The 27100-nt window shown below is 47.1% G+C and overlaps 1 protein-coding gene across 3 annotated transcripts in view; it reads right to left on the bottom strand.

Annotated features, from left to right (window-relative positions):
* Nucleotides 1-23119, bottom strand: part of NHERF4 (NHERF family PDZ scaffold protein 4) — a 63822-nt gene extending 40703 nt beyond the window's left edge. Inside the window, exons 1-3 of one of the 3 annotated variants that reach the window (XM_069947917.1) lie at nucleotides 22990-23119; nucleotides 4689-4716; nucleotides 3173-3237 (exon numbers count right to left, since the gene is read on the bottom strand). In XM_069947917.1, the coding sequence (XP_069804018.1) occupies nucleotides 3173-3237; nucleotides 4689-4716; nucleotides 22990-23035 (139 nt within the window). In that variant the 5' untranslated portion in view covers nucleotides 23036-23119. Of the gene's footprint in view, nucleotides 1-3172; nucleotides 3238-4688; nucleotides 4717-22001; nucleotides 22073-22989 lie in introns of those variants that run through there. The other 2 variants (XM_069947918.1, XM_069947919.1) reach the window with 2 other exon arrangements.
* Nucleotides 23120-27100: the final 3981 nt, after the last annotated feature.

The following is a 27100-nucleotide window of genomic DNA, read 5'->3' as shown; positions in this document are numbered from 1 at the left end:
ATATATATATATATATATATATTATAATATATGGTATGGTTGTACACATATATCACTATTATAGGCTATATAACCACCTACCTACTGCTCCACCTTTATACCTGTATCTATATGGTTGATAAATAGGTGGTAAGGTATATTGCCTATAATAGTGATATACTGTATGTGTGCAACATATATGACAATCACTATTATAGGCAATATACCTTACCAGATAAGGGGGTTTTGATGGCGGTGGCCGCTGGGGGGGGGGGGGGGCAATTCGCACCTCTGCCCAGGGGCCCATAATGCTGTTAAGACGGCCCTGTCCTGATTTCTACACTATGGAGCGCTGTTCATTTTTATAGACAACAATGATGGCAACGATCTACCGTCGCTCTGTGCAATAGGAGCAGTGGCAGCAGACCACCAGTTCCTCCTATGGGCTCGCCTGATTATCTAAATAGCGTCCAGGCAGCTCCTCCGGTAGCTTCCCGCATTTACCTGCTCACTGTCGATGCATGTAATAGCACCGACAGCGAGCGGAGAGCGAGGGGCAAGTGAGCGCTGATAACAGATTACAGTTGATAACAGCTCTAACAGATTAGGGCCATGTAATACAGCCCAAAGGCATTGGAGTAGATCTCGGCACTTTGCTATGTCCCCTGTGTGCAGAATGTAAAAACCTCTAGAACATCAAACATCACTGCACCACTCTGGGTTTTATGGCAGTGAAAGGTTATCTGTTCTGGTAAAACCAAGATTTAGCTTTTAGGCATTATGTCTGAAGGAAACCAGGCACTGCTTATCACCTAACCAATACCAATACAGTGAAACAAAGTGTTGTCAGCATGTCATGTAATGTGTTAAACTTTTAGGTTGTGAGGTTACTCTGGTCCTGGTAGTGAGAGCAGAAATCCAACCCGACATACTGACAGCTGAGTACAGCTCAGCCAAAGATAGTATTGTCGTGACGCCAGTGCTTGTCCAGCACACAGGTGTGAAGTTGATACCTCCTTTAGTGTGGCCAGTCTGTAGTGTTCCCCAAATGGTCGGTAACCTGCCGGGCTGTAGTGGGTCCCTTGGGCTCTTGTCATGGTAGTGCTGAGTGGCAACTGACCCACCAGACTATTGGTACCACCACCCACAGAAAGGTGAAAAATAACCCAAGGTGTGCTGTTTGTATGTATGGGTGCTGGTGTGTATAAATTATGACAGAGTCCCAGCTTTTCTGTGCAGTCTTTTAGTAGTACAACATACTTTAGTCAAATAGATAAATCTTCACATAGACTTTAGTGCTTAAAGGGGTAGTGCGGCGGTAAAGAATTATTCACAGAATAACACACATTACAAAGTTATACAACTTTGTAATGTATGTTATGTCTGTGAATGGCCCCCTTTTCCGTGTCCCACCACCCCCACCTGTGTACCCGGAAGTGTGGTGCGCTATACATTACCTGTCACGTGCCGACCCCCATCTCCGATCTTCAGTCAGTGACATTTTCTTCGGCCGTCCGGCGAACAGCTCTGACTGTTCCGAATGCCGGCCGCCCTCTGCAGCGTCATCCGATGCTCAGCCGCGATTGGCTGAGCATAACTGTGCTTAGCCAATCGCGGCTGATGACGCGGGGAAGGGGGCCATTCACAGACATACAGATGTAGCCTGGGTTAACATGATCCCTGACGCAATAATTGTGTCAGGGAGCTGTGTTAAGTCAATTAGAGTGTCGAGTTAAATGCGTCATTGTGATCAAGTTAACACAGGCTACATCTGTAGCATACATTACAAAATTGTATAACTTTGTAATGTGTGTTATTCTGTGAATAATTCTTTACCGCCCCACTACCCCTTTAACTCGTTTGTGCTTGAGGAGGTGCTTGGAGAAGTAGAGTAGAAGAGAGGTAGTTGTAGCTGTGCTTGGAAAGTTTAGAGTAGAGGAGAAGAGTTTGTTGAGAGAGTCCCAACCCAATATAGCTATGTACTCTGCCAGAACTTTAAAGAAGTACTTGTAGAGTGAGAAGTGTACTTGTACCTGTGTTTAGACTGTGTGTGACCACCTTGTGCCCTACAGTGTAGAGTTACCTATCCTAATAAGATGATACAAGCCCCAGTCGTGGTTATATGGGTGAAGCTAAGTTACTGGAGGTGTTCCAGTTACCTGCACTGTGAGAAAGGATACGTAGACCTTCCTTGGTAGCTTTGTCCTATCCAAGCTAGTTCCTCTGTTTCTTAGGATACTGCCCTGCACTTTTTAGACTGGTTCACGGCATGAATCAGGATGTTCCTAGACTCTTCTCCCTTTAGTGTTGAGCACTGCATAGTAGGTATAGTAGGAATACTGGAAGAACTGGTTGTCTGTAGCTGCATCTGCATACACACATAGACAAGACTACTCTTAGACTAGACTACTCTTTGGTCCCAGACAAGGGTCCTTGCATAAGCCAGGCCCTGGCTTGGCTACAGCAGGGACACTTGCTCTGTGTGTCTTTCTCCCACAAGAATCTGGATAAGACTGAAGCTACACTTCCTCCACCAAGTAACTTCCTACAGGGGCTATGTAATCTACCCTGTGAGTGGTAGGGATGAGTGTGTGCATAAGAAAGAAGATAGATTAGGTTAGAAGCAGAGAGCTCCTCCCATTGGTCACTAGTAACACATGACATATAAAAAATATTAACCCAATACTGACTTCAGCTGTGCAATACATAAGAATACCAAACACTGACATCTAGTGGAGAAACTTCAAAGTACCCTTCATTACCAATACATCGGGAGAAGCTTTTGTCACAGAGAAGAAAAAAGAATACCAGTGGTGGGAAACCACCTAGTCTAGCCTTTAGTGTATGAACAGACACTAAGAGATTAAAAGGGGTTATCCGGGTATCACAACAAAATTAAAAAAGTCACACAGTGATTATCACGACACATACTCCTCTCCGGTACCTGGATCCACCTAAAAGCGCTGCTCCATGCCGCTCTGTTTCAGATGCTCTCGCCAGCCGGTTAGCACGCTCTTCTCATACTATAAATCCCGGCAGCCTCCTCATCCAATGTCAGGCTGCTGGGTGGGAACCCTGATTACTTGGGGGGTTTTGCTTTCTGCCTGTTTATTAACTCATTGTGTACTGAAGTCAGCATCATGGTTTGTGGAAAACAGCTTATCTATAATGTGATAATTATGAGGTAACAAACCTGGATCTTCACCAAGGCACAAAGCAGGATTGTCAATCCCCAGTTTTGGGTTGAATGGAAACTTCCTACCGGTAGAAGGACAAAACATAGAAGTAATACACACCCAAGTAAGTACACTAAAATAGTATAACACCATGTTTACATCCTGGGTTTTTGTATTAAAGGGCCTTTTGATTAAAACAGATGGATGAGCTGTTCAGCACCCACCCTACACAGTGAATGGGACAGGAAGCAGTTATCTCTGTTCACTGCATAGTGGTGGCAACAGGTTACTTCAGCTCAGCTCCTGCTCAAGGGAGCAGCAGCTAAGCTGTAGTAACTAGAGCTGGCCACTACATAGTCAATGGAGCCACCTACTTCCAGCCCTGTTAATTGTGTAGTGCTAAACAGCTGATCATGGATGGGGGGGTTGCCATGTGGATATCTTGTCAATTTTCTGGTTCTAGGCTGTTTTGCAAAATCACTGCAGGCTCAGCATTCTCCCCCCCCCCTCCCCTCCCCTCAAAGCACATGACTTTTGGGACTGTTAACTCCACTGTTGCCAGTCTGTTTTCTACTGCTTTGCATTATAATGAATAATGACGCTATGAGCTTCAAAGTCCAGTCCATAGCACATAAATATGGTCCACGCATAAAAACATGAATGCGGCCTAAAACTATGTGCAGTGTCCCTCAGCGGGTGTGGCCGCAGCTATTTTCTTGCCCACCTGTAGTAAAGCACCTTCGTATAGGACCCTAGGGGTGAAGGGTGTCTGCACTCATCTATATTTTCTGTTCCTACCTGCACTTCCTATTTCTGCCTGTACTTCCTTTCCATTTTCATGCCACTTGGTGTCACTGTCTCCTGTGCCCCATATGCACAGCTGAAGGAGATATATGTTGAAATGGTTAAAGGGGTATTCCGGGTTATTTTGACATTCACTCTACTGATTTGTCTTGTCAATTTTGTCTTCTCTTAATTTTTCCATTAGTCACGTGGTTCTGTGACGTCACCGGCCGGGATGTGTGGTGAGGTTCTTGACCCAGTCAGCCTCCTAACTATTTATATACTTAGCAAGCTTTTAATGCCTTACAAATGGCCCTTCCTAGACACAAGACGTCACATGATGCACCGTTCCAGGGCAGTCGGCTTGTAAATTAATTTACCAAATAAATCAAAATATCTTTTAAATTGAATACTGATCAAAATATTGTCAAAGAATTAGGACAAACAATTTTTACAACTGTACTGCTTATTGATAAAATAGTATGGAGGTGGCAGGGCTCTAGAGCAGCAGGAAATCGGCCTAGAATTTATTTCTTGCAACTGTTGGGGGGCAGCCACTTGTGGGATACAGCATGCCCCCATTCTTTTACTTTAGCTGTAATGCAGCACGATAACATCATGCATTTACATTGACAAAAAAAACTGAGAGGGCATTCCTTCTCTAACAGCCTGGTAATTTTTTTTTAATCTGAAATATAGATTTCCACATTTGAATTGGCTTTACTTTCATATGCACATGAAAATACTCACATGGTTAACTCAAGACCCTCCTCAATTCCTGAAAAAGAACACAGGACATTTTAGAGTAACAACAATGCTGCAATTAGACAAAACACAACTTTTCAGTAATTCAATTTTAAAAATAAGCATATGAGAAAATCACTCCAGTATGTTGTCCCACCATCTTACCACCACAGAGGCCGAGCTCCACTCTACAGAGAGATTGCGGCTTCCCTAGGGGTCTCTCTTTCCGGGCTGCATGAACAGTCCCTGGTAATGTTAAGCAAATCTGTCAAAATGTTTGGGTTCAGCAACATTAGCTGAACCCAAACGCTCTGTGTTTGATTCCCTGTCGCTGCATAAGCTGGATGCCGCCCTAGGGAGTCCTGGAAAACATGGATACAGCCATATAATGTATCCATGTTTTCCTGGCACTTGTCCCTAGCAAAAATCAGACCAGGCATAGTACTACATGGAAAATCACACAGGTGCACTCACTACTATTCATGAGAGGGGGGCTACATAATGTCATAACAGCACATACAGTATATAAGGCTTCAGTAGGGTGGCGGGGTGAGTGGATCATCATGCTGAGAGATGAGTGAATTTGCAGTAGGAAGAAAGTAAAGCATTTCTGCATTGTGCTCTTCAGGCTCTGGGCTTTAAAGTCTGCTCCACTCCGTGCTGATCTTCCCTGGGTGCTGGGAAAGGATGGATCCAGTCCTGGGAAACTTCTCTCACTTTGGGTACGTGCACACTACGGAAGCCCGACAGAAAATCTGTTGCGGATTCCGCAGCTCGCACCTGCTCGCAGACTCTGGGGGGCCGCGCGTGTCTCCACTCGTGTCATAGACTCCATTCTATGCACAGACGGATTCCACCATCCGTCCAAAGAACGAACAGGTTCATTCTTTGGATGGACGGCGGAATCCACTAGTGGATATAAATGAGTCTATGTCACGGGCGGAAATGTGTGCAGCCGCCAGAGTCCGCAAGCGCATCCAATGCGAGTGCATTAAATCCACTATTTGCGGCATTTCAAAAAAATGTGTGAACCCAGTGTACATATATACACAAAAGGGTTATCCAAGATTAGAAGAAATGTTTCTTACAGAAACAATGCCACTCTTGTATATAGTTTGTGTGTGGTACTGCAGCTCAGATTAATTGAAGTGAATAGAGCACACAACCTGAGGACTATCTGGTGCTGTTTTTTTTTAAAGCAAATTAATAGTCACATTTTGTGTTCTGACTGGAAAGACCCTTGATGCTGGGTGGTGCTTTTTTGGTACTGGGCAGCCTGTCATCAAGTATAACAGCATATAGATTAGCATGATCGACAACACTATGGGGGAGATTTATTGAACATGGTGTAAAGTAAAACTGGCTCAATTGCCCCTAGCAACCAATTAGATTCCACTTTTCATTCCTCACAGACTCTTTGCAAACCTCCCAAGTGTCCCTCTTTTGGAGGGACAGTCCCTACTTTTGACCCACATTCCTCTGTCCCTCTTTGCCCCTTACATGTACCTCTTTTTGACCTGGGGATTAGATTTGCATTAATAAACTTTTTTATGTTGCTCTAGAAAGTGTCTGGTTTCTGTCTTTTACCTAAACTTGCATATTTTTCTATCATGTGGTGCAAGTTGGATCTTAAATATTGGTATAGTCAGATGAATCATGTAACATTATGGTCCCTTTCACACATCATTTCGCAATTACAGTTCATATGGCCCCATACACACACATCTGTAGGTGTTATGGTGTTATCCATTTTGGGGCCGCGATCCGTGCCACAAAAAAAATGATGAGGCCATTGTGTGTCCGTGTCACCTATTTGACAGTGGGTCCCTGCAAATGTGGACAGTTACTGAAACATTTGTAATCCTGTCCACGGTTCCGCAATTACAGACAGGTTTACTATGTGTGGATGGGACCTAAGGATGCAGTCACACAAACAGGATCTGCTGCAGATTTGCGGATATCAATGTAACTAAATGCATCCATCAATCTACAGCAGATCCTGGATGTGTGGATGTATCTTGAATAAGAAAATATAGAAATGTCTGTAAATTTTTCCTTAAAGAAGCAGTTAACAAAAAACTTTTATAGCCCCCCCCCCCCCCCCCACGTGTAGCCGCTGGCTTATACACTTACCACAGCTGACCAGTGTCCCGCGGCGTGGCTTCGTTCCAGTCCTACAACGCTGTTCAAATCCGGCGCGCGCTCACATCCGCCTCTGCTGTGACTCCTCTTCTCTGTCCTGTCATTATACGCCGGATCTGACATGCTTCTATGCATTCTCTACGGCGTTCAATTACAAGGCAGAGAGGAGGAGTCACTGCAGAGGCGGATGTGAGTGTGCACCGGATTTAAATGGGGGGACCGGAACGAAGCCGCGCCGCGGGACACCGATCAGCTGTGGTGAGTATAAAAGTTCTTTTGTGAACTGCTTCTTTAAGTGAACAACAAGAGTCACTCTTTAGCCATCCAAAAAGTTGGGAGGTATGTCTTTGGAAAATAAAATGTGAATTCTGATTGGTTGCTAAGGGCAACTGAGCCAGTTTCACTTTGATGCTGGGTTCACACTACGTATATTTCAGGCAGTATTTGGTCCTCAAGTCAGGTCCTCATAGCAACCGAAACCAGGAGTGGATTGAAAACACAGAAAGGCTCTGTTCACACAATGTTGAAATTGAGTGGATGGCCGTCATATAACAGTAAATAACTGCCATTATTTCAATATAACAGCCGTTGTTTTAAAATAACAGCAAAAATTTGCCATTAAATGACGGCCATCCACTCAATTACAACATTATGTGAACAGATCCTTTCTGTGTTTTCAATCCACTCCTGGTTTTGGTTGCTATACAGCCTCACAAATACAGCCTCAAATATACATAGTGTGAACCCAGCCGTATAAACCATGTTTGATAAATCTCCCCCTGTGTCCCTTGAACCCTATGTAAGCCGTAAAGGAAATCTGTCAGCTGCAATTCTCATTACAAACCGCTGACACTGTTAGACAGTTGTTACATTTTTCCATAGGAAGAAGAGGCAAAGAGGCTTTCCTGAGCTCCAAAAGTTCTCCAGGCTGTATTACCTTCTTATTTCCGCACCCCATACCTGCCCTGCTTGAGACTCAGATTTCAGGTGTCAATCAAGCAGGGAGGGAGGAAGCATTCCAGATTGCAGCTATTCAGGAGCTTGGAAAAACCTCTTTGACTCCTTGTACTAATGAAAAAAAGCATTTCTCTAGATCCTGGAAGCACAGCTGGATATATGAAAGGAACCATGTGTCTCATTGAGTTAACAGCTATCTAATGGTGTGTTTGCACACATTTTTGAAGCCAAATTCAGGAATGGATTTGAAAAGAGGAGAAATCTCAATCTTTCCTTTATGACTTGTTCCCTGTTTTTGGCTTTGGCTTTAAAAAATCTGTCAGATAAATCTGTTTGTCTAAACACACCATAACAGTGTCAGCTATTTGGAACATGAATTGCAGCTATGTTCAACGGCAAGTAACACCTCACTCATGTATGTTTTACCTGTGCATTCTGTTAGGAAGTGGCTTTTAACCGGCGTGGCTGTGTCCGTACACTAGCTCGGACATTTAAACAGTATCGGAGCTCCTGCCATCATAATTAATCATGATGCTGGATGCTTCGAGTCCCAGAACTCCATTCATGTGTGGACGGAATTCTGCAAACATGTGCATGAGCCCTAAAAGGAGCTTTTCTTGGTTTAGAGAATGAGGATCTGCTGCAAAATTGAGGAGCTGAGGATGTCTGAGCTTTAATCCCTGCAGAGATGAGATGTAGATAGAAGAATTAATAAGAATTAGATCCCTACATAATACATACCAGGTGTCATATAGTGGCCTTTAGTACAGTGTGCAGTTATGGCTCTCTAACGCCAAAGAATATGTGTGGTGTTGGGGGGGAAATGCCGGTTCAGAAAACATTAGGTATGCCTGCACGCTGCGAATTTCTACTTTGAAAATAATCCATAACATTTACACTTATTTGACTCATGTTTCCCATCATTCCATGCGTAGTCATGTTATTTGCTCCTACAGGAAACATTTAGGTGCTATTCTGTAGACTGGGCCTCAAAGCCAATGAACCCTTTCATTCAGCCTTGACTAATGGAACAAACTACTTGGATGCCATTAGTATAATTTAATATGATGGCCCTAATGTGCTAATGTAATGTACTAATCCATATTGATGTGTGTGCAGCTATAGTCCTTTACATAATGTACATAACGATTCAAAGGGAAAGCCATGTAAATATGTACTATTGCTCTCAATGGAATGACAATGCAGAATAAGGGAACAGCACAGAGAATGCCTTTAGCACAATGGCAAAGATCTACTTAGTAAATGCATCAGAATTGTGCTCCAAATTGTTGAAATTAATGTTGAAAATGTGTTGAATAAAGTGTCATCAGTAAGATGTCATCAGTTTGTTCATGAATCATATTGGTGTGAATCTACATTAAAGTATATTTTAGTATTATTTATAGTATAATTTCTCAGTGTATGTACGGTATTAGTAAGTGTACTCACATTACTCACTGACAGCAGCTCCCTGTGTGCCTCCTAAAGCTAAAATCTGACTCCCTCCAGGATGTGCTGTCCTGCTCTGTATGCTGAATGGTAATTCTGTAGATGGCTGAACATGGGACTATGTCCACCATAGGCCTATACAGGCTCAGTGGAGGACACTAGGGGTGCGGCATGGTGACATCTAGTAGAGGGGAATAAATGATTACCAGACACTTCTGGCAGCAATGCATCCCCTTGAGGCCCAATCTATTGCTAGCAAAAATTTGTGATTTAGTAGCGAATGATTTTGAGGTTATTACATTCACTGGTTGCTGTTGAACGATTATTTTTGCGTCATTATATGGTCGGTAATCTTTCCTCAGGACAACCCACACGTTTTATCTGCGAATGACTTATTAGATGAACAGATATGCAAACGATTGAAATCATGGATATAGTCATTGGCTGTATTCATGTTTTACAGACAACCTTAGAGCTTTATACAAGTTCAGCAGCCCCCGCAAATCAAATACCGAACGATTGGGTTCGGATCGACTCAAACCCGAACCCGGTTCAATCATCTCTACAGATAATGTATGCTTCTGGCCGGGGCTGCCGGCGGCTGGGGGTTAAAGGGGCCAGGTCACATATCTGCAGCAGAATAAAAATGTAGGTATGTGACCCCATAGGTCTTCATTATACCAGGATCCGCAGCGGATTTCGCAAACTCACACCCTGATTTCCCTTTAAGTGACACTTTAACCTTTGATAACCCTTTAAAGTGAATATACCATCAGGCCAGGGCTGAAGCACTGGAGGCAGGCCGACTCACCACCATTGATTCTAATAGAGCTGCGTCATAGAGGAATGGGGGTTTCCTCCCATTGGGGGTGGGTCGGTCTGCTTCCAGTGCTTCAGCCCAGGCCTGATGGTACATTCACTTTAATAGTGATGTTTGTGATGTCCCTTTAAGAGCGACTTTGGTACAGTCCCTTTAGGAACGACTTTGGTGCCAACCCTTTAAGAGTGACTTAGGTAACACCCCTTTGGCCCCGGGGAGAGCGACTTTAGTGGCACCTTCCGAGAGTCGCAGCATTGTTATTTTTGCCCATGTAGCCATATGAAGTCTTGTGTTTTTGCGGGACAACATTTTTGATTAATCTATAACCAATAGGTTAAATAGGTTAATATAAAAAATGTTGTTTATTTTTATATTTTAATATTTCACTTACGCTATCCAGTGTGTGGTAAAAATAACATAATAAATGTATTCTCTGGGTCACTACGGTTACAGCGATACCAAATTTGTATAGTTTTTCTTACTTTTACCGCTTTGGCACAATAGAAACTATCATCTTAAAAAACAAAATACATAGCAAGATCCATAGCTTTCTTATCTTTAGCATGACAGAGCTGGTTTTGGGCTAAGTTTTTGTGGGAAGATGTATAGTTTTTATTGAGTTTTAAGTATTACATACATATGACTTTTAGATCTTTTTTTATGTTTTTTCTTAGGCGGATTGATCAAATACAGCAATTCTGGTGCTGTTTTATTTTTCTTTATTTTACAGCGTGCGTCTTGCGGTATAAATAGGGATATGGTTTTATAACTCAGATGTGACATTACCAAAAATGTATAGGTTTTGTGTGTTTTACATAACATTTTACTAAACATGGGGAATATAATGCATTTTTATTATTGGGGGAGAGTCGGGATTTTATTTTTTTGTTTTATACTGTACACTAGTGTATACTAACCAGTGATCTGCTGTATCCAGTGTATTGCCTATGTCAGCACTGAGCAATCTACATATACATGGTATATACACGGTACATGGTAATCCTGGGGAACTTCAAAAGGCAAAACTATGTCCAAACTGAGGACAGGGGCAGGGCCGCTTTAACCTAGGTGCATATGGTGCACGTGCACCGGGCCCCCTAGTTCAGATCACGTGACAGGGGCGCCCCGGCTGAGGAGAGCAGTGAAGGGGAAGGAGCTGAAGACACAAGTGTCGGCGCTCTGTGACACCTGTAGCAGTGCGGGGCTGGTGGTGGTCGGGAAGGAGGAGGACTGTAGCTGCTTCCTGTGAGACAGAGTGACCGGGTCTTACAGGAAGCAGCTACAGGCTGCACTACATGCTCTGCTGGCCCTGTCTGCGGGGGAGCCCAGGAGGCAGTGGCGACTTCACAAGCATCCAGCCTCTCCCCAGGCAGAGTGTGTGGAGGCTGGGGAGCAGCGCCTGCACCATTGATGTAAGTAGTAGCCAGGTGGGGGGTGTGGAGGGGGGAATTGAAGCTGGGGGCCCACTGACAGAGGATTAGCCCACCAGACCTGTCCGGAGTATGTCCCGATAAGCCCCACCCCCTGATATCAAGCCCCGCCCCCAGTGCAGACCACAGGTGGTATTTTAACACTTACTGCCATTCAGAAGTCACCCAGCTTTCCTGCATCTTATATTGTTGTATGACTGAGGCCACCCAGCTTTCCCAGGATCTTAGTCTTAGTATGATGGGGGGGGGGGGGTCACAAGATCTTACAGACTACAAGGTCTGAGTCATTCTTTCTAGTCTGTAAGCTCCTATGTCTCCTAGTCTGTAAGCTCCTGTGCCCCCCAGTCCTCCTCCTAGTCTGTAAGCTCCTGTGCCCCCCAGTCCTCCTCCTAGTCTGTAAGATCCTGTGTCCCCCCAGTCCTCCTCCTAGTCTGTAAGCTCCTATGTCCCCCGAGTCCTCCTAGTCTGTAAGCTCCTGTGTCCCCCCAGTCCTCCTAGTCTGTAAGGTCCTGTGTCCCCCAGTCCTCCTAGTCTGTAAGCTCCTGTGTCCCCCCAGTCCTCCTAGTCTGTAAGCTCCTGTGTCCCCCCCAGTCCTCCTAGTCTGTAAGCTCCTGTGTCCCCAGTCCTCCTAGTCTGTAAGCTCCTGTGTCCCCCAGTCCTCCTCCTAGTCTGTAAGCTCCTGTGTCCCCCCAGTTTACCTCCTAGTCTGTAAGCTCCTGTGTCCCCCAGTCCTCCTCCTAGTCTGTAAGCTCCTGTGCCCCCAGTCCTCCTAGTCTGTAAACTCCTGTGCCCCCCCAGTCCTCCTCCTAGTCTGTAAGCTCCTGTGTCCCCCAGTCCTCCTAGTCTGTAAACTCCTGTGTCCCCCAGTCCTCCTCCCAGTCTGTAAGCTCTTGTGTCCCCCACTCCTCCCAGTCTGTAAGCTCCTATGTCCCCCCAGTCCTCCTCCTAGTCTGTAAGCTCCTGTGTCCCCCCAGTCCTCCTAGTTTGTAAGCTCCTGTGTCGCCCAGTCCTCCTAGTCTGTAAACTCCTGTGCCCCCCCAGTCCTCCTCCTAGTCTGTAAGCTCCTATGTCCCCCCAGTCCTCCTAGTCTGTAAGATCCTGTGTCCCCCCAGTCCTCCTCCTTGTCTGTAAGCTCCTGTGTCCCCCCAGTCCTCCTAGTCTGTAAGCTCCTGTTTCCCCCCAGTCCTCCTCCCAGTCTGTAAGCTTCTGTGTCCCCCAGTCCTCCTAGTCTGTAAACTCCTGTGCCCCCCCAGTCCTCCTCCTAGTCTGTAAGCTCCTGTGTCCCCCCAGTCCTCCTAGTCTGTAAGATCCTGTGTCCCCCCAGTCCTCCTCCTTGTCTGTAAGCTCCTGTGTCCCCCCAGTCCTCCTAGTCTGTAAGCTCCTGTGTCCCCCCAGTCCTCCTAGTCTGTAAGCTCCTATGTCCCCCCAGTCCTCCTCCTAGTCTGTAAGCTCCTGTGTCCCCCAGTCCTCCTCCTAGTCTGTAAGCTCCTATGTCCCCCCCAGTCCTCCTCCTAGTCTGTAAGCTCCTGTGTCCCTCAGTCCTCCTAGTGTGTAAGCTCCTGTGTCCCCCCAGTCCTCCTCCTAGTCTGTAAGCTCCTGTGTCCCTCAGTCCTCCTAGTGTGTAAGCTCCTGTGTCCCCCCCAGTCCTCCTAGTCTGTAAGCTCCTATGTCCCCCCAGTCCTCCTCCTAGTCTGTAAGCTCCTGTGTCCCCCAGTCCTCCTCCTAGTCTGTAAGCTCCTATGTCCCCCCCAGTCCTCCTCCTAGTCTGTAAGCTCCTGTGTCCCCCAGTCCTCCTCCTAGTCTGTAAGCTCCTGTGTCCCTCAGTCCTCCTAGTGTGTAAACTCCTGTGTCCCCCCAGTCCTCCTCCTAGTCTGTAAGCTCCTGTGTCCCTCAGTCCTCCTAGTGTGTAAGCTCCTGTGTCCCCCCCAGTCCTCCTAGTCTGTAAGCTCCTGTGCCCCCTCCCAGTCCTCCTCCTAGTCTGTAAGCTCCTGTGTCCCCCAGTCCTCCTTCTAGTCTGTAAGCTCCTGTGCCCCCTCCCAGTCCTCCTAGTCTGTAAGCTCCTGTGTCCCCCCAGTCCTCCTAGTCTGTAATCTCCTGTGTCCCCCCAGTCCTCCTAGTCTGTAAGCTCCTGTGTCCCCCCAGTCCTCCTCCTAGTCTGTAAGCTCCTGTGTCCCCCAGTCCTCCTAGTCTGTAAGATCCTGTGTCCCCCCAGTCCTCCTAGTCTGTAAGCTCCTGTGTCCCCCCAGTCCTCCTAGTCTGTAAGCTCCTGTGTCCCCCCAGTCCTCCTCCTAGTCTGTAAGCTCCTGTGTCCCCCAGTCCTCCTAGTCTGTAAGCTCCTGTGTCCCCCCCAGCCCTCCTCCTAGTCTGTTAGCTCCTGTGTCCCCCCAGTCCTCCTCCTAGTCTGTAAGCTCCTGTGTCCCCCAGTCCTCCTCCTAGTCTGTAAGCTCCTGTGTCCTCCCAGTCCTCCTAGTCTGTAAGCTCCTGTGTCCCCCCCAGTCCTCCTCCTAGTCTGTAAGCTCCTGTGTCCCCCCAGTCCTCCTCCTAGTCTGTAAGCTCCTGTGTCCCCCCAGTCCTCCTCCTAGTCTGTAAGCTCCTGTGTCCCCCAGTCCTCCTCCTAGTCTGTAAGCTCCTGTGTCCCCCCAGTCCTCCTCCTAGTCTGTAAGCTCCTGTGTCCCCCAGTCCTCCTCCTAGTCTGTAAGCTCCTGTGTCCCCCCCCAGTCCTCCTCCTAGTCTGTAAGCTCCTGTGTCCCCCCAGTCCTCCTCCTAGTCTGTAAGCTCCTGTGTCCCCTCAGTCCTCCTAGTCTGTAAACTCCTGTGTCCCCCCAGTCCTCCTAGTCTGTAAGCTCCTGTGTCCCCCAGTCCTCCTCCTAGTCTGTAAGCTCCTATGTCCCCCCAGTCCTCCTCCTAGTCTGTAAGCTCCTGTGTCCCCCAGTCCTCCTCCTAGTCTGTAAGCTCCTGTGTCCCTCAGTCCTCCTAGTGTGTAAGCTCCTGTGTCCCCCCAGTCCTCCTCCTAGTCTGTAAGCTCCTGTGTCCCTCAGTCCTCCTAGTGTGTAAGCTCCTGTGTCCCCCCAGTCCTCCTCCTAGTCTGTAAGCTCCTGTGTCCCTCAGTCCTCCTAGTGTGTAAGCTCCTGTGTCCCCCCAGTCCTCCTCCTAGTCTGTAAGCTCCTGTGTCCCCCAGTCCTCCTAGTCTGTAAGCTCCTGTGTCCCCCCAGTCAGGGCCGTTTTAATACATTGGTGGGCCCAGTGCACAGTCCTCAAGACTGGGCCCCCCCTTACCTTTCTGCACATTGTATAATGTACTGAATTTGCCCCCACACTGTATTAAGAGCCCCAATACATACAGTAGTTACCTTATAACACTATTTCCACCATTCAGTGATTACATATTACATAAAAACTGCACTAAACAAAACAGAAAGATATCACCAATGATACCATTACATAATACCGCCACATCATGACCCCTAACACTACAACCCTATAACAGAGTGCAGTTACATCCAGTGACTCACCGGGGGTGTCTTCTCCGATCAGAGTCTGTCACCTTTTCTTTTTCTCTCCATCCAGCCTGGGCCACCTTGAAGTCTTCTCCTGGCTGTGAATCTTCTCTCCAGAATCTGCCAGACAAATATTTTAGGCTCCAACACATACAGTAGTTAGGTCCCTTGTACCCCTATACTGTAGTTACACCCCTCTGTACTCCTACATAGTTACACCCCTCTGTGCCTCCATAGTTTTAAGGTGTCCCTGTAGTATATAGACCCTCATGTGCTCCTCCAGTTATATACAGCCCTCCTGTGCGCTCCCCCATTAGTATATAGCCCCCCTGTGCACTCTCCCCAGTAGTATATAGCCCCCCTGTGCTCTCCCACAATAGTATATAGCCCCCCTGTGCTCTCCCCCAATAGTATATAGCCCCCCTATGCTCTCCCACAATAGTATATAGCCCCCCTGTGCTCTCCCACAATAGTATATAGCCCCCCTGTGCTCTCCCACAATAGTATATAGCCCCCCTGTGCTCTCCCCCAATAGTATATAGCCCCCCTGTGCTCCCCCTCAATAGTATATAGCCCCCCTGTGCTCTCCCCAATAGTAAATAGCCCCCCTGTGCTCTCCATAATATATAGCCCCCTGTGCTCTCCCCCATAGTATATAGACCCCTGTGCTCCCCAATAGTATATAGCCCCCTGTGTTCCCCAATAGTATATAGCCCCCTGTGCTCCCCAATAGTATATAGCTAACCTGTGCTCCCCAATAGTATATAACCCCCTGTGCTCCCCATAGTATATAGCCCCCTGTGCTCCCCCATAGTATATAGCCCCCTGTGCTCCCCCATAGTATATAGCCCCCTGTGCTCCCCAGTAGTATATAGCCCCCTGTGCTCCCCATAGTATATAGCTCCCCTGTGCTCCCCCATAGTATATAGCTCCCCTGTGCCCCCCCATAGTATATAGCCCCCTGTGCTCCCCCATAGTATATAGCTCCCCTGTGCTCCCCCATAGTATATAGCTCCCCTGTGCTCCCCCATAGTATATAGCCCCCTGTGCTCCCCCATAGTATATAGCCCCCTGTGCTCCCCCATAGTATATAGCTCCCCTGTGCTCCCCCATAGTATATAGCTCCCTGTGCTTCCCAATAGTATATAGCTCCCCTGTGCTCCCCAATAGTATATAGCTCCCCTGTGCTCCCCCATAGTATATAGCTCCCCTGTGCTCCCCCATAGTATATAGCCCCCTGTGCTCCCCCATAGTATATAGCCCCCTGTGCTCCCCCATAGTATATAGCCCCCTGTGCTCCCCAATAGTATATAGCCCCCGTTCTCCCCCATAGTATATAGCCCCCCTGTGCTCCCCAATAGTATATAGCCCCCGTTCTCCCCATAGTATGTAGCCCCCGTTCTCCCCATAGTATATAGCCCCCTTGTGCTCCCCCATAGTATATAGCCCCCTGTTCTCCCCCATAGTATATAGCTCCCCTGTGCTCCCCCATAGTATATAGCCCCCTGTGCTCCCCCATAGTATATAGCCCCCCTGTGCTCCACCATAGTATATAGGCCCCTGTGCTCCCCTATAGTATATAGCCCCCTGTCCTCCCCCATAGTATATAGCTCCCCTGTGCTCCCCCATAGTATATAGCTCCCCCATAGTATATAGCCCCCTGTGCTCCCCCATAGTATATAGCCCCCTGTGCTCCCCCATAGTATATAGCCCCCTGTGCTCCCCAATAGTATATAGCCCCCTGTTCTCCCCCATAGTATATAGCCCCCTGTGCTCCCCAATAGTATATAGCTGTTATATAACATTGAAAAAAACAAACACTTACTCACCTAGGTCCACGCGTTACTCTTCTCTTGCCTCTTGTGGCCGCACTTCCTGCAGTCACAAGAGGCTGCACTCCCCTCACCCTCGCGCCGACGCTCCAGTGACGTCGGCCGCTAGAGGGAGAGCGCGGCCTTTTGTGACCGCAGGAAGTGCGGCCACAAGAGTAACTGACAGGGAGGGAGCCAATGGCTCTCTCTCTGTCAGTGTCGCTGCTGCTGCAGCGCTGAAGCGCCGCAGCAGCAGCGGACGGGGGCAGCGGCGGACGGGGGGGCCCTGCAGGGGGCGCCATGGAGGGGTAAGTAGATTACCCATCCATGGCGCTCCCCCCTGACAGGCTGGTGGCCGGAGCCCTGTGCGACCGCATTGGTCGCACATAGCAACGGCCGGCCTGCTCGGGGGGGCCCCTTTGAACAGTGGGCCCGGTGCACGTGCACCATGTGCCCTCTGGTTAAAGCGGCCCTGCCCCCAGTCCTCCTAGTCTGTAATCTCCTGTGTCCCCCCAGTCCTTCTAGTCTGTAAGCTCCTATGTCCCCCCAGTACTCCTCCTAGTCTGTAAGCTCCTGTGTCCCCCCAGTCCTCCTAGTCTGTAAGCTCCTGTGTCCCCCCAGTCCTCCTAGTCTGTAAGCTCCTGTGTCCCCCCAGTCCTCCTAGTCTGTAAGCTCCTGTGTCCCCCCAGTCTTCCTAGTCTGTAAGCTCCTGTGTCCCCCCAGTCCTCCTAGTCTGTAAGCTCCTGTGTCCCCCCAGTCCTCCTCCTAGTCTGTAAGCTCCTGTGTCCCCCCAGTCCTCCTAGTCTGTAAGCTCCTGTGTCCCCCCCAGTCCTCCTCCTAGTCTGTAAGCTCCTGTGTCCCCCCAGTCCTCCTCCTAGTCTGTAAGCTCCTGTGTCCCCCAGTCCTCCTCCTAGTCTGTAAGCTCCTGTGTCCCCCCAGTCCTCCTAGTCTGTAAGCTCCTGTGTCCCCCCAGTCCTCCTAGTCTGTAAGCTCCTGTGTCCCCCAGTTCTCCTCCTAGTCTGTAAGCTCCTATGTCCCCCCAGTCCTCCTCCTAGTCTGTAAGCTCCTGTGTCCCAGTCCTCCTCCTAGTCTGTAAGCTCCTGTGTCCCTAGTCTGTAGGTGGAGGACTGGGGGGACACAAGAGCTTACACACCCATACTCCCTACAGTGGGAACCTGTTATAGCCAGAAACTGTTCCAGTGGTGATATTAGGTCTGTACGTGCCCCCACTAGCTTCACTCTCCATTATTCATAAAGATTTAGGGTATTGTACCTGACATAGCAATGCTCCCCGACCATACTCCCTTTTTATAACTTGTCATAAAACCTGATGCACTGAGTATAATGCACCAGTGATAATACCTGATAAATATAATTCAGTTAAGCTTTATAAGGAGAGGGGGCCCACTTTTGAGGTCTGTGCACTGGGCCCACCAGTGTATTAAAACGGCCCTGGACAGGGGGTTGCTGTTTCTGGAAGAAAGTGGCCGCATCAGATAGCCCAATCACTATAGTAAACAAGGGCTCATGTAATAGGGCCCTTATTTCCCTTATAAACAAAAGTATTGGGCATATTAACATCCAACTGGCTGATCCTTCTCTCCCCTGACATCTGACATTGGGGGAACAATCAGAAGAACTCTATATATATTAGATAGTCATCCAGTCCTTCCGAGATGGGTTAGTTTGGCTGACAATCCAGTGTGTGTGGCCAATACCTGACACCTGACCTTACTTCCTCCACCAGTATAACTCCTCCTACAGGAGCTAAATCTAAACCCTCTTGTGAGTGGTGGGGATGAGTGTGTATAGAGAGAGGCAGAAGAAGATAGGATAGAGAAAAGAGAGCACCTACCAGTAGTCAGCACATAACACATGCCATAGAAACTCCTTACCTATTACCTTCCTTCAGCTGTGCATAGGAATACATATAAATATATAGAACAGTGACACCTAGTGGAGAAACTTAAAATACCTTATTCACCACTTGTTTAACCTGAGTGAGAACACCACACAGAAACACTGGTCAGCCCCTTTGAGAATAACGGTGCAGATGTAAAATTTGGCACATTTTTATGCAGCTCTCTTGGTTGCTTAGAGATATGCAACTTTTAAGTACCACTTAAAGTTGGAGGAAAAAAATCTGTGCATCTTATAATGTCAAAGTTCTTAATTAATCTGTTCAGCCAGCCCCTTTCCTACCAGCCAATCTCGGCACCTTCAGTTACAGCACTTTAAAGGGGTTATCCAGTGCTACAAAAACATGGCCACTTTCCCCCTACTGTTGTCTGCAGTTTGGGTGGGGTTTTGAAACTCAGTTCCATTGAAGTAAATGGAGCTTAATTGCAAATCACACCTAAACTGGAGACAACAGTAGGGGGGAAAGCGGACATGTTATTGTAGTGCTGGATACAAATAAAAAAATCTGGATACAAAAAAAAATTCTTTCACATCAACTGGTGTTAGAAAGTAGCAGAGATTTGTAATTTACTTATTAAGTCTTGCAGCACTTATCAGCTGCTGTATGCCCTGCAGGAAGTGGTATTCTTTTCAGTCTGGAGAGCAGGAGAGGTTTTCCATGGGGATTTGCTGCTGCTCTGGAGTGTTTCTGACATGAACAGTGGTGGCAGAAGAGAGCACTGTTTCAGACTAAAAAGAATACACTACATTCTGCAGGACATACAGCAGCTGATAAGTACTGGAATACTTGAGATTTTTTAATAGAAGTAAATTACAAATCTCTAGCACCAGTTGATTTGAAAGATTTTTTTTTTTCCGTAAACTACCAGTTTAGGTATTGTACATGCATAATATACCTTATATTCCTTTAAAAGAAAAAAAACTACTTTTGATCATTGGCGCTAGGGATGGTCCGAACCGAGTTCGGTTCGGGTTTGTACGAACCCGAACTCTCGGCAATGATTCCCGCTGTCTGCCCTCTCCGTGGAGAGGGTGGATACAGCGGGAGAACCACCTGGAAAATTGGGATACAGGCATAGCCATAGGCTGTATCCCAGTTTTCCAGGCGGTCCTCCCGCTGTATCCACCCACTGCACGGAGCGGGCAGACAGCAGGAATCTGATGCCGAGCGTTCGGGTTCATACGAACCCGAACCTCGGCAGTTTCGGACCATCCCTAATTGGCGCTCATTGCCCCTGTGTAACAGGAGATACCTTTTGTACAGCATCGGGATCGTCTCCCTGGCAACATCTAAAGATGGTTGTGGATTTCAGAGCTGGAAGTGTGGTGTCCTACCTCTGGTGTTTCAGTTGTATACACCCTTCGCAAAAGTCTGTACTTATGTTATTGTGGTGACGAAAGGTAGTACTAAAAGTTTACCACTAGATGTTGTTATATTACGTATGTGTATATGGAAGCTGCACAGCTGAAGGATTGCAAAGGATTATTGTTTTCTGTGTGTCACCTGAATCTGTGGACCAGTAGGAGCCTAGTTCTATTCTTTCCTATCACCTCTCTTCTTTTTTCTTCTATTGCGCTCTTTCACCCACTCACAGCGCATCTTACACAATGGGGAGGAAGTAAGTCACATGGGTGGAGGCGGAGCACAGAGTTTTTCGTTGTGGACATTGTGGAGGAAGGACACACAGTGATCCTATCTGGGCCCTGGCCCTCTGCGAGGTCCCCGTACCTCGGGTCAGTCTTAGTCAGAACCCCGCATGGGAAGGACGCAAGACAGCACGTCTCTCACAACTTTCTTACAAGTAACACTCCAAAGCACGCTGTGGACAAGGAGAAGTAACAGTGCAGGACAGTATCCACAAAAGAGCCAAAGAGCTAGGAACTGTTCCAGACAGAGCAAAGTTGCAGTAGCCTATGAACTCGCAGCGCGGGTGTCAGCAGGGAACCCTCAGCATTCCACTCATCCCAGGTAACAAGGTCTGGGGCCTGTGTCACCTATTAGGAAGGTTCAGCTGAGTCTAGTGGGCATAAGGTGGTATGAAGACTAAAGTAAAGGTCAATACACAGGTGTTCTTCTTCTTCTAAGTATTCCACCTCATCCTCCAACCTCCCGGCAGAGCACAGTACTACATGGGTTGAGACTCACGGCATCCTCCTCTCTGCTACTCAGCCTCCCGATACACTCAGCACAACTCAACAAACATGACTATCTCCTACACTGCACTTCAACCACAGATCAGGTCGTTATATGGTGAAGTATTTATTGGGAACTTTTGTTAAGTGTGTTTCAATTGCTTTATCTAGAGAAACCTCGTATCTTTGATTCTGTATTACCTGCTGCACATTTACAAGTAGTAAACCAACTTAACTATACTCAAGAGATTCTGATTACTCGCAACCACCGACAGCACACACACAGAACATTCTCCCCTTTCTGTGGGTGGCGTGTCCTATTATCCGGGAGGGTCACTATACCACTCTGGCCATCCATGATTTTATCCCAAAGGGACCCAGTAGCAACCCGGCAGGACACTGACCACAGAGGAAAAGGGTACAGCTGGCCTTATAAAATAAAAGTAGGTGTGCCATCATACCTGTGTGCCCTCCAAGCACTGGCGTCACGTGACAACGTCCCAAGGTCCGGCTGTATCTCCGCCAACCACCACAACACACCTCAACACCTAGCAAGTGACCGGCCGATCCTCCGACATAGTAACATCACTTCGGGGGTATACCACAGAAGAAGGTGAGAAGAGGGGGCTTAATGGCTGAAAACAACACTGTCCAGAATGACCCATAGCAAAAATGTGTGTTATAACCCCTTAAACCCCCTACCCCTGACCATTGCCCCTGTCCCCTGTAATTGTACCTGATCGTCACCGCTGTTAGTGTACATTTAAAAAATTTGCAGTTAAACTTCTAAGCCATGTAACAACCTAAAAATTAAAAGGACCTTAACTAAATAATGCAAACTTTGTCTACATTTTGTTTCAAAATATTTTTTCCTACTTTCCTCCTCTAAAAGCCTAAGGAGGGGATTTGTCAAACATGGTGTAAAATAAAACTGGCCCAGTTGCCATAAGCAAGCAATCAGATTCCACCTTTCATTATCCAAAGAGTCTGTGAGGAGTGAAAAGTGGAATCTGATTGGTTGCTAGGAGCAACTAAGCCTGTTCAACTTTACACCAGTTTGATAAATCTCCCCCCTAGAGTCTTATCACCAGTACATCTTGCAAATAGAAAAAATCCACCATTTGACTTAGCAGACTTATCCTGTTATCTATGCGTATTACCCAGTTGTGTCGGACTCTCTGCCACATGATGTCATGGCTGATTCTTTAGATTCATTCAAGGGAGGTCTGGGTGCTTTTCTTGAAAAATATAATATTCCAAGTTATGGACAATAGATTTCATGTGATACGACGTTGATCCAGGTATTATTCTGATCGCCATTGGAGTCGCGAAGGAGTTTTCTCCCCATGATGGGGCAATTAGCATCTGCGTCATAGGAGTTTTTGCCTTCCTCTGGATCAACACAGTAGGGTTTCTGTAGGTTGAACTAGATGGAATCTTGTCTTCTTTTAACCTTATTAACTATGTTACTATTAAACATTATGTAGTAATTTGATTTGAATCATGAGTGCTTTACATGATGATTCCCCCCAATATGCAGTGTCTGTTGACAGACACCAGAAGTGAAAACTCACAGAATAATACTAAGTAAATACTATAGCAGATTCTACGCTTATAACTAGAATGTCAGTGTTAAGCAGGCGATGTTCATTATTAATTAAAACTCGCAGGTCGGCAGTAAAGCCAAGATACAAAGTTCAAACATAAGAGCGTAATATCCTTATTTATATAACATGGACGTCTGTAATGATGGAAAAATAAATGCATCAATAGTTTTGAAACCCGGCAACAAAACCCAGGACTGCAGTCTGCCGCTGTATAGCCATAACCATTATACCTGCAAAACACAGCACTGTGTTCTGTGACAGGTTAAAAACTGAAAGCAACTTTATGTCCGTTCCTACTATCTCACCAATAGCTTTACGTTGAACCAGACATCTGTTATTTCTTAACTTTACTATTTATAAGTTATCATTTCCCCACTGGCATTATCATCCTTTTTTCCCTTTAGTAAATTAATTCTGTATTTCCCAGAAAACACCTGTTGCATCTTACAATGCTCACATCAGGGTAACCCCAAAAGAAAGGTTGTGGTAATAATTTAGGGACATTTTAAAAAATGTTAAATACAAAATAAAGAAAACTAACCAAGGGTTTCTTTGTGCGTTTGTTGTCTACCTGAATGTTTCTTCATTTCTCCTTCAAATCTTCTTGGATATTCCTTTCTTAGGTGCAAAGTACATCCTTGATCAACACCTTCTCCAGTCCCCCCCTATGATCTCCTGTTCTATTAAGACACTCGAGTTAATATTCAATCAGAGAGGAGTTTCTTTCCTGCAGGTTATGCCCCCCTCCTTTCAAGGGAGTGTCATATAAGGGGGCATGGCAGGAGTGGAACACCTTTACAATGTCTGTGACAGAAGTGTCAGATGTTCAATGAGAGGGATGTTTGTTCAGAAAACAGTAATACCAGTCTCAAGGTGCAGTGGATGACATACAGAGTGTCATATGAAGCTAAGTTGAAGTCATCAATTTTACATTTAGAGCAGATTCACTGGGCATCAGATAAGTATTCAAATTAGTTTTTTTTTTTTTTTTTTTTTTTTTTTACAATACTCATGTGTGCATATATTTATATAACCACTTCTCCCAACACCTCCTCACAGCTTTGTCGAAAACAGCTTAGATCAGGGGTGGGGAACCTCCGGGAACCTCCTGACACCTCCGGATGCGGCCCGCGGCACCCCTGTGACATGCGCTGCTCTGGAGGAGAAGGAGCCGGCATTCACAGCTTCCTCCTGTGTCTGTGACAGTTACCAGACACAGGAGGACGCTGTGTATGCCGGCTCCTTCTCCTCCAGAGCGGCACACGTCTTCTGCGGTTTGCGGCTCTCCTGTCATGTGCGCCGCGGTGGTGAGGCAGGAGCCGGAATACACAGCATCTTCCTGTGTCTGTGCCGGCTCCTCCCCCAGCAGAGCGGCGCACGTCTTGTGACTCCTGCGGGCCGCGCGCGATGACGTCATTTCACCGCGCGCCGCCTGCAGGAGAAGACCTTCACAGAAGAGAGGAGGGAGAAGAGGACCTGGATAGCGTGGTAGCGGAGGAAAGGTGAGTGGGATGTTTATTTTTTTTTATTTGGGGCAGGCACTGGGGATTAACTAGGCCACCAGGGACATGACTGGGGGGGATGGGGGGGTTAAGAAGGCCACCAGGGACCTGACTGGGGGGTTAAGAAGGCCACCAGGGACATGACTGGGGGGTTAAGAAGGCCACCGGGGACCTGACTGGGGGGTTAAGAAGGCCACCAGGGACATGACTGGGGGGTTAAGAAGGCCACCGGGGACCTGACTGGGAGGTTAAGAAGGCCACCAGGGACCTGACTGGGAGGTTTAGAAGGCCACCAGGGACCTGACTGGGAGGTTAAGAAGGCCACCAGGGACCTGACTGGGGGGTTAACTAGGCCACCAGGGACATGACTGAGGGGGTTAAGAAGGCCACCAGGGACATGACTGAGGGGGTTAAGAAGGCCACCAGGGACATGACTGTGGGGGTTAAGAAGGCCACCAGGGACATGACTGGGGGGTTAACTAGGCCACCAGGGACATGACTGGGGGGTTAACTAGGCCACCAGGGACATGACTGAGGGGTTAACTAGGCCACCAGGGACATGACTGAGGGGGTTAAGAAGGCCACCAGGGACATGACTGAGGGGGTTAAGAAGGCCACCAGGGACATGACTGAGGGGCTTAACTAGGCTACCAGGGACATGACTGGGGGGTTAACTAGGCTACCAGGGACATGACTGGGGGGTTAACTATGCTACCAGGTACATGACTGGGGGGTTAACTAGGCTACCAGGGACATGACGGGGGGCTGACTAGGCCACCAGGGACATGACTGGGGGGTTATCTAGGCTACCAGGGACATGACTGAGGGGCTAAACTAGGCTACTACGGACATCACAGAGGCTAGGCTACCAGGGACATGACTGGGGGTATTAACTAGGCTACCAGGGACATAACTGGGGGGATTAACCAGGCTAGCAGGGACATAACTGGGGGGATTAACTAGGCTAGCAGGGACATGACTGGGGGGATTAACTAGGCTAGCAGGGACATGACTGGGGGGATTAACTAGGCCTACCAGAGATATCATTGGGTGTGGGGGGCGGGGTAATTAGGCTACCAGGGACATGACTGGGGGGTTAACTCAGGCTACAGGGTATCACTAAGGATTCACATCAGGTACAAGGGGCATCACAAATGGTTAACTACAATAGCAGGGGCATTAGGGAAACAATACTTTGCCTTGCCCCGGGTGCTGCAAACCCACGCTACCCTGCTGCGCACGGTATGCGGCCCTCGAATGATTTTATAAATGCCCGACCGGCCCTCGACATGGAAAAGGTTCCCCACCCCTGGCTTAGATGGTAGTCAATGTGTCAAAATGACCTTCCAGCGAATGTTTTTTTTTTCTTTATATCAACTGGTGTCAGAAAGTGCCAGAGATTTGTAATTAACTTCTAATAAAAAAATCTTTAGTCTTCCAGTACTTATCAGCTGCTGTATGTCCTACATATCTGTCTATGAAATACAGCAACTGATAAGTACTGGAAGTCCTGAGATTTTTTTTCTAATAAAAGTAAATTACAAATCTCTGGCACTTTCTGACACCAGTTTATTTGAAAGAAATATTTTTGCGCTGGAGTTGACCTTTAGGTATATGCCTGCAATATTAACTACTGCCACTAGATTTTTCTGTAGCACCAGAAACATAAAAGGATATCTCCAGCGCTGATTTTAAAAAACTGAACTAAAGCTCCAGTTGGAGTCTTCATTTTTTCTTTACTTCCTGGTTTTGGCTTTCCCATGATGCACTTTGTCTCCTGTGATGTCTGACTCTGTAGTACAGTTAGGTGGCTTACAGCTTGCTCAGCCAATCAGAGCTGAGCAACCCAAGTCATCTGACAAAGGAAGGCTGACCTAACAGGGCATAGACCAGTTTCCCTCTAGATAATGTCATTGTCACAAAATGGCTGCCACAGAAAGGCCTGGGGTCAACAGTTGTTAGGTAAGAATGAGTTTACTTCACTTCCTGGTGGGGGATTGCAGGGGAAAAAGATAGGGAAGGGGGCAGATAGGTGATTGAAGCATATTACAAAGTTATACAACTTTGTAATGTGTTTCAATGACTGGGAAAAAGCTTTTCACTGGAGTTATCCTTTAAGGAGGGCTTATTAGCAAATTAGCATTAGTATAGACATTACAATAGGTGCTGCTGTCTGAGTCAGTAACGCTGCAGATGCCATACAGTGAAGCAGAGGTGACTGTACTGACACACTGCCACTGTATCAGTACGGTCCTGCAAAGATTTAAATACTTCAAGGTCTGCATGTTCTGTAATTCACACGTGATTTACTGGTGGTAGCAGTACTGTGGCCAGTCAATGGAAACATTTTCTTTAATAAAGTTATATTACAAAGTTATATAAGTTTATGAAAGAAATGTAAAAAACAATGTTTTGCTGGAATACCCCTTTACTACGTATTTCTATAGAGTGAAGTGAGTGACCAGATGCAATGTGGACTGGCAAACCTCAGAGGTAGTTGCACCTTAGGTGGTTAGCTCTGATTGGCTCTGGGAAATGAAGTGATACTGGATACACTCTGATAGGCTTAGGAGAGGGAGGTGACCATATTTACTGTCTTTTGGCAAGTGGCACAGTGAATCAGCATAAAACATATAGTTAACCCAGGGGAGTATCCACCACCGTAGCAGTCACTATGGGGCCTGGTCCAGTAATGGGCTGGGCCCCCTGAACTGGCAGCAACTAAAGGCCGAGGCCTCCTATGTACTGCAAATGTCACATTAACTGCAGGCACCTTTGATGTGGCACTGTGATTGCACAGCGGAAAGCCATTGGCTCTCTACACTGCCAATTACTCTTGTGACCACAGGCAGCTTCCTGCCTCCAGCCAGGACACTGGTCTATAGCAATGAACCTGTTTATACTGTATATTTTACTTCCAAGTTATGAATGGTGCACAGACAGATTGGTGTTAACTCCATAACAAGGACATATCTTGTACATGCAAAACAAGAGTCCGTGGAGCCTCGGTTGAGAGTCTCAAAACACGGGATAGCCAGATATCTCTAGCCACTTGCCACGGGGTGCCTCCATGATGGGGAGAGCACCACACCACCCTGATAGGTAGCCCCTTAAAGCGACTCTGTACCCACAATCTGTCCCCCCCAAACC

This window comes from Dendropsophus ebraccatus, chromosome 12 (genome assembly GCF_027789765.1).
Source record: "Dendropsophus ebraccatus isolate aDenEbr1 chromosome 12, aDenEbr1.pat, whole genome shotgun sequence".
NCBI lineage: Eukaryota > Metazoa > Chordata > Amphibia > Anura > Hylidae > Dendropsophus > Dendropsophus ebraccatus.
The sequence above is the reverse complement of the archived record's forward strand: the minus strand, read 5'-3'. Positions and strand labels throughout refer to the sequence as shown.